This window comes from Neopsephotus bourkii, unplaced genomic scaffold (genome assembly GCF_033783945.1).
Source record: "Neopsephotus bourkii isolate Nb327-2 ecotype Australia unplaced genomic scaffold, CSIRO-AGI_Nbou_v1 NB_1250, whole genome shotgun sequence".
In the NCBI taxonomy this organism is placed as follows: domain Eukaryota; kingdom Metazoa; phylum Chordata; class Aves; order Psittaciformes; family Psittacidae; genus Neopsephotus; species Neopsephotus bourkii.
This window is the reverse complement of record NW_026901735.1, coordinates 5,368,160-5,380,284: the sequence shown is the minus strand read 5'-3', so window position 1 is coordinate 5,380,284 and position 12,125 is coordinate 5,368,160. Positions and strand designations below refer to the sequence as shown.

At 43.6% G+C, this 12,125-nt stretch overlaps 1 protein-coding gene across 4 annotated transcripts in view; it reads right to left on the bottom strand.

Moving 5' to 3' along the window:
• Window positions 1-12,125, bottom strand: part of JAK1 (Janus kinase 1) — a 62,468-nt gene that overhangs the window by 7,307 nt on the left and 43,036 nt on the right. For 2 of the 4 annotated variants that reach the window (XM_061364923.1, XM_061364925.1), the window contains exons 6-15: window positions 10,678-10,841; window positions 9,744-10,086; window positions 8,140-8,313; window positions 7,222-7,379; window positions 6,228-6,351; window positions 4,620-4,809; window positions 2,647-2,753; window positions 1,291-1,437; window positions 810-897; window positions 167-294 (exon numbers count right to left, since the gene is read on the bottom strand). In XM_061364923.1, the coding sequence (XP_061220907.1) occupies window positions 167-294; window positions 810-897; window positions 1,291-1,437; window positions 2,647-2,753; window positions 4,620-4,809; window positions 6,228-6,351; window positions 7,222-7,379; window positions 8,140-8,313; window positions 9,744-10,086; window positions 10,678-10,841 (1,623 nt within the window). The remainder of the gene's footprint in view (window positions 1-166; window positions 295-809; window positions 898-1,290; window positions 1,438-2,646; window positions 2,754-4,619; window positions 4,810-6,227; window positions 6,352-7,221; window positions 7,380-8,139; window positions 8,314-9,743; window positions 10,087-10,677; window positions 10,842-12,125) is intronic. The other 2 variants (XM_061364924.1, XM_061364926.1) reach the window with 1 other exon arrangement.

The following is a 12,125-nucleotide window of genomic DNA, read 5'->3' as shown; positions in this document are numbered from 1 at the left end:
CTCTTTCTCCTTACTTAAAGCAACAGTATGATTACAAAAGGAATATCCCATACATTGTACAGTCCCACTTGAGAAAGTAAATTCCTTAGTTACTAATGCACGTGGAACCCTGGTAGCATCAGGTTGTAGCAGCTACAGGCAATGCTTCTCTCGAGAGGTTTCTTACCAAGTAGCTCAGTGCGCTCGCAAGTTGTTTGGCAACTTTGAACTTCCAAGGAGTGGTCAGAACTTCACTTTTCCGATGCATAAACAGATCCAGAGGCCCAAATTCAACAAACTCTTCAACCATGATGTCTATGAAACCAGGAACATACAGTCAGTACTGCAGTAACCAGTGCCTGGAGTGATCTAATGGCCTGTTACCATCTTCCCCTCTCCCCAGGGCACGATGGCTATTCAGTGTCCTTACTTCACCTTCTCCAAAGGTAATTTCAGTGCTCAGAGTCCAAATTAAAAGGCTGAGTGGCTTTATGTAGTAAATGGACAGCAAACCTGAAGCAAAGCATTTCAAAGACCACAGGGCAAAGCCTTCCCAAGGAAGCCAGAAGGCTGGTTTGTAGGGACACTACCACTGTCACTCTGGCACTCCAACCTCAAGAAGTGAGCCCCTAAGGCACTATTCAAAGACAGCATTGGATGAGGAAACTTGTTAGTAGAAAGGACTCTGCAGCTGCCTTGTGTTTCTGATTGCACTTCTGTCTGCACGGAGAACTGAGGCAGCAACTGCTATCTCCATCTCCCCCGTGCCAGCACTGAACTGAACGGTGCCCAGTCCCAGCCAAGCCTGGAGAGGAGTTCCCAAAACTCACTTTCAACATCACGGACGCAGACTCCATGGAGGAGGACAATGTGCTTGTGAGACACCTGCCTCATCATGCTCGCTGTCTCAAAGAATGCCTGGTGGGAAGCAAAAGAGGTCAGCCATGAAACTGCTGGTCACTGCCACACTCATCCAAGTGTTTCACAACTGCAAGCATCAAGGAACAAAACCATCTGCAGAATCACTGTTTTTCTAGGAACAGAGAGGGTCAGCATTGGTGGGGATGTGCTTGTGGTCTGCACGTGTGCAGGCTGAAATCAGTGCTGGCGTGCTCCAGCCACACCTGATGCTGCTTGCCTAATGAGTGAGTAACTCCAAAATGCCTGTCACTGATGGACCTGACTGCCTTCAGCATTTCCCATTCCTTTAACTATAGATGCACAAGCCCTTCTTTTAAAGGCTTTTCATAGTTAACCAGATACAACTGAGGTCATAGCTGTAGTACAACAGATGAAAAGGAAAACACTTGCCAAAGAAATGTCTCTGTGGCTGGGGTCCAAGACTTTGAGGAGGACTTTAATCTCTTTCTCATTTTGATAGCCTTCGTTCTCGTCTTCTTTGTAGTTGAGGATCCCTGAGTAAATCTGTGTTCTCGTCCCTCTTCCAAGATGTTCACCCTAAGACATAACACACAATAGATGTTTCAACCAGGACGTGAAGCAAACAAGGGTAGATTTACACCAGTACTTGGATCTGCACTGTATGTTGCTTCTCCAAGTAGAGAGTGAACTTAGCCCTCCACTTGATCTAGCTACATATAGACTTATAATTAGCACAGTGAGAAACCAATGACAAAACCCTTTGCTTTAGTGGTCTCTCTCAGCATACTCACCACTGGAAACGCATCTGACACAAAAGAGCTACTACATCTCCATTAACATCACACAGGTTCAGTGTGGTTTAACATTATCAGACTAAACACCAAATGAATAAATAATTACTGGCCTCTTATTTACAATAAGCTGCTATTGAGGCAACCTTTAATGTCTTTCCAGAAGTTGGAGGAAGCAATACTTCAATGGAATGCTTTGTCTGGGAAAGCAATTTCCTCCTAAAATAACAGAGGATGCCACCTTGGGATAGTTTTGCAGGAAGCCTGCACCCTGACTGTAAATATTAGCATCAATATCAACATAACCTGTATGTCTCTGGGCACTGTGCACGTTAACAAAACCCCCAAACCTTTCTGTTTAACTGAAGCAGTTAAGTGCATGGTTGAAGAGCTCAGGTCTTTTAGAAGCATCCAATGTGATTGTGCATTCCAGCCACTGTGGGGTTTGAAGTTTGTTCAGGATTTAGCATCACTGATTGAAAGAACTGATGGAAAATCTGGGTGCTGAATCAGTCTGGAACACAGGATTTTGAATGCTGAGACTTCAGAGCTTTTGAATACTTCACCCTTGTTTTTCACTGTAGGATGTTATCTTAAACCTCTAAGCTGCCTGTTTCCTGATACGTGAGGCTTTACCAGATAGAGACACATTTAGCAACAAAGCACCTCAGAAAAACAGCTCTTAAGACCTTCATTGTGTTTTAAGAATGACCTTAGAAGCATCTCTCTCTGCAGCCATTAGAAACCTGCTCAAGTATCAATTTCATTCCTAGTGACAGGCATTACTTCCAAGCTGCTCTTCTTTTACCACACAAGGACATGTAGACAATAAGAGGCTTCAATACAAATAAAGATTCAAATTCAGCTTTGCTGAGGAGAAATGGGAGTGAAAGAACCATGTGGAATGGGGTGATTTTGTATTACTGAACAGGGTACAACGGGATGCTGCACTTGTTTGATTACAAGAGAGAAACAGAGTCCAGCAGCTACCCACCTGCATGATTTCTTCCTTAAGGATTCGGTGGAAGCTCAGCTGCCCCAGGTGATAGACTGGCTGCCATTCCTGCGCCTTCTTGGTTGCAACCAGCAAGTTGGAGATTTCTGGAAGGCAGGGAGAGAAGAGTCTTTCTGACTTGTCAGAATAACTGCACCCACCCCTCTCGGTCAGTAACGTCGCTGCCTATGCTTACTGCACAGTAAAACCCCAGATGGACGAGCAGGGAGGAAAGAAAAGACTTTGACTTAAGTTTTGTTCAAGTTAACTTCTGTCATCCAACAGAGAATTCACTGCAGCAGAGCTATGTATTTTATATTATATACACAGTGTTAATATTAGCCATATTGGGGCTGATATTGAGAAACTGAACAGTGGTTACTGCACAAATGAATACCCAGGGCTACAAGAGGTAATACCTCTGCTGTACACTAAGTAAAATACCACACAGTCCCTCCTGCAGTGTGCAGATGGGTTAAGAGGTAGCTGGAGTCTCATTTCCTCTTTTTACCTCCTTGAACTCTTCTTGCACCCTGGGAAACACCAACAGTCTGTTTCCAGAGCACTGGAATTAAACTGGGGAATGGGAAATGAACAGAAGGAAAAGACTCAAAAGGCTGGTTCTTCCTCCCCACTGCTTCTGGTCAGGGAGAGGCATGGTCAGATCCCAACACTTTGCACATGAGTTTTGCCTTCCTGTGTTGAACAGCAGGCTTTATTTATTACAGTACAATGGCTTTAGATGTCTGTGTGCATCTGGCCTTCCCATTCCTGTGAGCAGCACATGTGCATCACAGCTAAACTGGGATCTAGGACTCTGAAAACAACCAGTCATGAACCATACACTGGAAACCAGCTTTATTTCTGCATCCCCTAAACCTCTTTGTGAATAACCAATTAAATAGATTTAAAAAGAAGGGAAAAAATACCCTAACCAGGGAACAGGCAGAACAGGGAACAGCACACATAATGTGCTGGATCCCATTGTAATTCCAGTGAAAAGCTGAAGTGGGCAGTCAACTCCTTGACTCATTTCATTTTATTCCACATACAGCTGTCAAAACATAGTCACACAATATATAACCTCTCCGAGCTCCAGACAAGGTTCCTCAGAGTGCTGCTAAGCTCAGTGTCCATCTACAGATGGACATCTAAAACCATCAGAACAAGCAGGTAATTAATGCAGCTCAGTTATTTCCCTTCTTCTAACAGGAAACCACTATCAGATCACACAATCACACCACTGTGTTTCCCCTTTCATACAAAACTCAGCTGCAAGACACTTGCTTATAGCACACCATTTCAGTAAGTGCTGGCATGGGCAGTTTAACAAATGCAGGCTTGTCCCAGCCCTCTCAAATCTGACCTCGCAGATGGATTTACTGACTCCAAGGCTGTTCTGCTTGCTAACGGTTGCAGAGCCAGCTTTCCCTTCTGCTTCATGATTAATAGACTAAACAACAGCTCACACAACGTGTGAATGGTGACACTGCCTGGCATACGTGATGGGTGAAGTGAAGGAAGGACCTTACGTGGTCCCTGCTTCACCACAGCACTGCAGCCCATGGCTCTGAGTCAGCTGTGACATTTTCCTTTCAGACAAAGCTAGAGGCCAGCTCTGCAGGGCCAGCCCAGCTTCGAGGTGCAAAAAGGGAAACCAGAACTTTTCTTAGTGTCATGTGAGAAGTTCACCCAAAGGCGGCTCATGAGAAGCACCACTCCCTGAGCATCCTGTGCTGAGCTTGTAACAGGGAAAGGAAACCCCTAAAACCTTGTTCTCAGGGCTTAGGTTTGCTTTTTGATAACACTCCTCCTCCACAGTGAAGGAAGAAACCTTAAATATCACTTCTTAAGTAACCAATGAGCTTCACACGAGGACACGGAACAAATTAGACACCAAGAACGCCTCTTATCCTTGGAGTTTGTTTCCTTTCAACAACAAAGTCTGTTGCCCCTCTTTAAGGACACACTACCTCTTGGTTTTGGTTGGCAGCACCTCTTCAGTGTAAAGCTTATGTTGTCTGTCCGGAGTATTTGTCCCTTCAGGTGATCCATCAGCTCTTTTAAGGATGAGAAAGATTTGCTGGATCCATGTAGGAAGTACCCGCCTTTCTTCACTTCAATCTGGAAGTTCTTGTACTGGACTGAACTATTTCCCATCTGCTATTGGGGGGAAAAGGGAGAAAAATACAAAATATAATCATTAAAGTGAAAGAATGGTTGTTAAGCCACAAAAACTTCCCAAAAGCCTTCGAAATTACACATAGGACCAGTAATCACTTGCCCCTATGCCAGGGTCCTCTAACTCCAACACAGCAGAAAAAGCCCTAAAATTCCTATAACTTTCAGTCCCAGGAAGACTTACAATAACAGAGTGGAAGAGCAGCACCATGAAGATTCAACCATCTAACAAACCCTTATGGCTTGTGTGTTTTGCAGAGCCTGAGAGTATGCAGAAGCCCTGACTCTTCCTGAAGGAACCTTCTCTTCATTTGGTCAAGAATTGCAGAAGCTGGACCATGGTTTCAACATCTCCACTTAAAAATAGCACAGCTCCCTTTCACAACCCAACAAGTTGTTCAACAAGTGAAACCATTCCAGGCTGTTGCTCACACTTCACAGTTTCAAAGGGCTGAACTTTTGCACTTACCTATCTCAGCCCTTTCAAGGCCTCTTCCTCACCTCTGCCATACCACAGCTTCATGCCACCTTTCCCTTTTCTCGATAAGCCTTGCAAAGAGGTTGAATGTTTTCCAAGGCACAACTGATTTCTTATTTCAGGTTGTCCTGTCTTTTAGAAGGCAGTGTTGATCACCTAGCCCTTTTAGAAATGTCTACAGAAGATGAACCCAGTGTCAAGTACCCCTTCTTGACCTCATGGTTGATTCTATTTACCTGCATTTCTAAGGGAAGAACAGCAGTTTATATGTGTTTATGCTAGTATTATCCTTGTGTGAACACCTGAAGTATTTCCTCCAAAGCAGCGAGTCAACTGCAGACTTCAGCTGAACTTCTGTGCAGTTCCTGCATTCTTCTTTTCTACTTGTCACCATCACCACCTGGTTTCCTCACCTACCCCTCATCATGAGCTTTTGCTTATCAATCATCTTTCAAGAAGTATGTTCCCCCAGCTAGCTGTGTATCTATCTCCTTCTGCAGTGTTCTACATGTAAAGGGAACTGTCTTCATGCACTGTTCTTTTCCAGTGTATAATGTTTCCATTTGTATAATTAAACCCATGCTCAAGAAACATTAGCTAAGTTACAGTGACAAATTGTGTATGGCATTCTCACACCATGAGTTCAAAATGCTTAATTTCAACCACATTCTTGCACAGCTTTATTGCTATGAATGGAAATGTTCTGGGTGTCCTGAATCATCTTTGTAGATACAGCATATTTGTAGAGGGTCTGGGGAAAATGAAGCTATGAGCAGAGTCCTCTACCCTGCGCTGCACCAGTTATCACACAGACATAAGGGTGACTGCCCTAAAGAACACAAATGCATGAGCATGGATTACAGGGAGCTGCCAGTCTTCAGCTCATTATCAGATTACTGCTGGGGCTCCACACCTGACATACCTCTGAGCCTTGAGAACAAGTCACTGTCATGAGAATGTGGTTAAAGTTTGTGCAGCTCCACCTCAGCACATACATTCCTGTTTCGTTCCCTTCCTGGCGCAGCTTGTTGATGGCATATTCCGTGCTGAAAGAGTCAATGTACACATGAGGAAAAACAACCAATGAGCAGCTGCATCCCAAATCTATTATTAGGAAAGACACAGGAGAGTAAATCCTGCATTTGGAACAAAAATGTGTAACAGCAACTTAGAAATATTTATGTTATTATTAAAACATGATTTAATTGTGTGCATTACACACACTCGCATTTAGCTGCTCAGAGCAAGGGAAGAAAGACTTGTTAAGCTCTTAGCATGCTTAATGGGGAAATTCCACATCTAACACAGTGCACACATAAACTCTCAGTTTTCTATATACTGTATCTTCAAGCATAAAAAGAAAATCCAAAAAGATGGAAGTGTTCAAGGCCAGGTTAGACAGGGCTTGGAGCAAGCTGTTCTAGTGGAAGGTGTCCCTGCCCGTGGCAGGGGGTTGGAACTGGAGGAGCTTTAAGGTCTCTTCCAGCCCAAACCAGTCTGTGGTTCTATGATTCTATGAAAGGAACATAATTGCTTTAGCTATTTAAAACAACAAAAGGCTTTGTTCATCCACCCAAGGACTCCTGGGGTCAATGTAGATACAGCTCAATGCTGTTCACCTAAATTTTTTCATCTGTTCAACAGACAATGATCTTCATATCCATTAGTGGAGTAAGCCTCAAAATACTCCTATAATGGGGAAACACTGGCTTTAGAGATGAGTATATTTATGTGGAGAGAAACAGTGATGGTTTTTTTCCATATAATCCTTAGCAAACTTAAGTTGTTCTACAGCCTTTTGGTAATTAACAGCCTTCCGAATGTCCAGTTTCCTCAGTGGACTCAGTATCTCGACGCAGCAGTATCAGAGGACTAATTATTCAAGTAGAAAAATAACAATCAAACTTTTTCCTCACCAAATGGGTCCATGGCATCCATTTCTTATGTTGTGCTCAATCAGTGGAGGAGCCACATCTGTGCAGAGGTAATGGTGAGCATCTGCTGTAAGTCTGAAGTACCCATCTATCAACGATGCAAATGACAGGGCCTCATCATGTGAGGACAGCTTTAATTCCTACAACAAAAGGGTACTTTAGTAAAGAATTCATATAGTTCTGAGAAAACATTTCAGGAGTGCTTCAATATCCAGAGATTTTTGCATAGAGTGGCTAAAAAATTGCCCAGAAACCTACAACAGAAAAGCACGTTTAGAGAGTCAACATTGACCATCCCCTGTTCTCCCCACCCATCACTAGCTAGAAACTTTGGCTCTCCAGCATGACATGTTCTGCTGCAATCCTACATGAGATCTCTAAGGCAAAATCTTGTGCCAGCCTTTGTGAAATGCCACAGTTCAGGAATGGGGCAGTCACACTGGACTTGAAGCCAAGGGCACTTAGGCAGCTCCTTTCCCAATTCTAATAGCAAGCAGCCCTTAGAAAGAAGAACCACTTCAGATGCTTAAATTGCATATCTAGAAACCTCCTCTCCTTCCTTCCCAGGTCCTTGCTGGATCTGTCTCCTCTCTGCCATACTTGCTGACACTGCTTGTGGCTATCAAAGGTGCAGATAGGAAGGCCATGGGCTGAGAAGCACAGCAAGGAGGCCACCAGACACTGGTGGTGTGCAGTAATAAGGGTAGAGAACCTATGATGCTCACCAACTTGTTGCTCTTCTAACTATCATTTCTTCATCTATAGTGTTAGGGACAGCATATTTAACTGCTATTTAAGAGTTAAAATGTTCCTCAAGGAGGTTATCACCTCTTGACCCAACAATGCTGTGTCACTAGAGCTTCCTAGGGAAGGGAAACCTATCCAAGGCTTGGTTCTTACCATCCTTTTGTTATCCTGCTTGTTAATGCTGACTGTAGACTCCCTGATGACAATGTGGGTGATTTCAGGAAAATAAGAGAAGTTGTTCCATGTGTCTCGAACTTTGAGTTTCTCTTCATCCTTTCTGGTTTTGCCATCGGTTTTCTTCTTCTTCTCTTTCTCTGTCTGTACAGACTGCAAATACATTTTGGATAAAAGTAACTAATAAAAACATGCCTTTTTTTTTACTGACAAATTGATCTTCCACAGCTATTTAGTTCTTGTTTGCTTTTTGCACTGAATTAACAATTCATTTACACATTCAGTGTATCTGTATTGCAAAGATATACTTCTATCAAGAACTGGCCATAAGACAGAGTCTTATGAGGATGAAAGTGAGCAGTCCTTAGATAGGTGACTTTCCTCTCTCTTGGCAAGGCTGAAGGGTCACAGAAAGGTTCTCAGTGAGATGAAAGTCTTTGGTTTAGGGAGTTAAATAAGTACAATCTATAAACCAGCAGAAGCAGGAGCCTTACAAGAAACAGGTTGCATTTCTTGCAAGCTTTTCTGCTCAAATATCAGTTCTTCCTTCCCTCCCCCCCAATTAATATTATCATTTAAAACAGAAATTCCCCATCAGAGACAGAGATAGTTAAGTTACATCTAAATGAAGTGAAACACAATGGTTCCTGTTACAAAAGGTAGTTATCAGTAGGGTTCTCACCACTCTGGGGAACTGAGGCAAGCAAAAAGAGGTTGATTTTTCAAGTATTATATGTGGAGAAAAACTGTAGAATGTGCCATAACCCCTTCAAACCCAGAGCACATTTATGTCCACAAAGCACAAAAGAGGGTTAAGCAAAGTCACCTCAATTAGCAGCACTAAGAAGAGGACCATCACATAAAGTATCACTGAGGTGAGAAAGCTCAGCTTTGATGTCACTGTATTTTAGCTTATTCATGAAAAGTCTATGAGTATGAGCAAATACAGCACCTGGGGTGCCATTATACAGACAGTATTAACAGACTTTAACATCAAGACAGAGCACCAAACCCTAAGGACCTCCACAGACATTAATCTTTCAAGACTTGTGTCTGGGTCTGGCAGACACATAGAATCCCAGACTGGTTTGGGTTGGAAGGGAGCTTAAAGCTCATCCAGCTCCAAACCCTGCCACAGGCAGGGACCCCTTCCACTGGAGCAGCTTGCTCCAAACCCCTGTGTCCAACCTGGCCTTGAGCACTGCCAGGGATGGGGCAGCCACAGCTTCTCTGGGCACCCTGTGCCACTGCCCCACCACTGTGTAGTCTTTAATGACACAGCAGAGTCTTTGATCTTCCTGCTAAATGGACTGCCCACAGAGATGGTGCAGTGCCCACCCTTGGAAGTTTTCAAGGCCAGAATGGATAAAGCCTTGAGCAACCTGATCTCCAAGCTAACCCTGAACAGGAGGTTGGGACTAGACACCTCCTGAGGTCCCTTCCAACCTGCATAAATCCTACAAAAGAAGTCCTTTCAATAAAGAGCTGATCCACAGTGTCTGAAGATCATGATCATTTTTCCCAGTTATTATTCCCCCCACCACCACCAATCCTCTAACTCCCATTTATCAAGGGATACTTACATTTGGCTTGAGCCTCCACTGAATTCCATTGTTTCCCGTTACGATGACTTCATAGAGTGGGAGCATCTCATTGTCTCCACAGTTAGATCTATTTATTTCATTCTCAGATGAAATCAGCAAAAAAGAAGTCTCAAAAATTTCTGCTCCATAATATTTGGTCAAGGTCTCCATGGTTGACAGGTATTTCACTTTGAGATCCCGTGAAGTCACGCTACTGTCACAAATGGTTTTGTTGTTAAACTCTTTAAGGAAATGCTTGAAAACGTTATTTATCCGAATCCTGGTTAAGAAATTCCTCTGTCTGATAGTCTTGTTCAAGGTTTCAGGAATGTAATGCTTGTAACTAGAAGGAAAAACAATGCTATGAGTTAATACTGTTGTCTCGTAAGCCTTTAACTCTCTAAAACGTGCAGCTGCCTTACTTGGAACACTATGGAGAACAGGATGCAGCAAACCACTGTGCAGCTGGTACCATAGCAGTGTTTACAGCATTAATAGCCAACAGGACTTCAGGTAATAACCTTTTCTGAAAGCTTTTTAGTCAGATGGATACAGCCCACTCAAATTAATAATCAAATTGATTTATTCTAACTGCTTCCTCAATAGCTTGCCACTTAATGCTGTCATTTCTGACCCTACCAATCCAAAAGCCTGAATCTATAGCAAGGCACTTGGTACCCAGCACATTAGTGGGCTGGCTGCACTAGCTTTCAAATTACAAATCACTAGATTTCAAATACTTTCCAGATGAGAAAAAAATCAGGTTTTCTAATACATATCCCTATTGACAAGATTAGGAAGACCTGTTGAGCAATAATAGTGTGGAACTGGTAACTCCTGTACAGTCAGACCCTGGAAGGTAAAATGCTTAAAATCCCTTCTGGAAGACAAGTGCAACAGGCCTAACAGTGACAAAGAAGTTGTCCCAGCTCACCTCATATCTTTGGGAAGCTCTGGAAGCTTCACATTTTTCTTGATGGCATAGTGAGAGATTGCAAGGACAGCCATGCCCAGGCATTCGTTTTCAATTTCATGAACCTCTTGATCATTTTTAGGATCACGGATTGGTGCCAGGCCTTTCACTAAGTCATACTGACCCTTGATAGGAAGCAAGGAAAAAAATAGGTTACCAGATTTGGTATTTGTCGTGGTTTTCCTATGAGCAAGCAATATGTCACAAGATCAGAGGCTCTCCTCAAGCAAAAGTCACCCAAAGCTGAAAGCCAGGACAGGAAGGGGTAGGAGGAGAAGGGAAGAGCTATGCAACAGATACAGTCTTCTCTTTGACCAGCAAAACAGAGGCAAGCACTAGTCACCCACAAACCCTGCCTATTTGAGAAGAAACACCAACATTTGTGCCTGACAGAAGTCTTTTACAAAGACAGTTTGTTGAAGAGATTGATGGAATCACCAACAGTCCACAGCGCTGTGGTTTCCACCGGGAACATGAGGAGACACACAGCTAGAACACCCGCACTGCTCAGACACTTCCAAACCCCCTGCCCTCTTCTTTTATACGTTAACTCACACCAAAAATTAACCTTCCTTGTAATTAGCTCAAGAAAGCACTACCCTGTCCCCATCTAGCACCACCATGAGTTTTCTAGTCTGGTACACAATAAATACTTGGTGTCTCTGCTTTAGCTCTGCTCTTCATCACCTCATGGCTGGTCTCTTCTAAGCAGTAAGTGACAGGTCAAGAGGAACCGGCCTCAAGCTGCACCAGGGCAGGTTTAGATGGAGCTGAGGAACAATTCCTGCCCCAGAGGGTGCTCAGGCATTGGAACAGGCTGCCCAGGGCAGGGCTGCAGGCACTGTCCCTGCAAGGGTTCACACCCCGTGGAGACGAGGCCTCAGTGCCATGGGGCAGTGGTGGCCTTGGCAGTGTTGGACATGGTCAGACTGGATGAGCTTAAAGGGCTTTTCTAACCTGATGCTATGTCTCTATGAGTTACAGAATGCCAGGTTGGAAAGCACCTCAAGGATGAGCTTCACACAGTCTCTAAGCCACATCTCAAAGCCAAGACTGCAACCGCTGCAGCAGCTGCTTTGCTCTGGGACAGCATGAAAAATATTTGGCTACCAAAGAGCAAAGACATTTCTGTTGCCTTGTACAAGGATCACTTCTTTCTGTTTGGCCTTTGGTTTAATGTTATTACCCAAAAGTAAATGCTTAAGGCAACGTTGTCTGACAATATCCATTAAGGTCCCTACTCAACCCACAACTTAAACGGTGTTTTCATTCTTCCTGAAGAAAAAATAGTTGCTTTTCTTACTACTTCAGAATGCAAGTGGCACCCTTAAAATGCCCACAGAGCTGTAGCTCCCTTGGTGTTTTCTTTTACTGTGATTTCACAATAAAACAAGGATTCACTGGAGCAG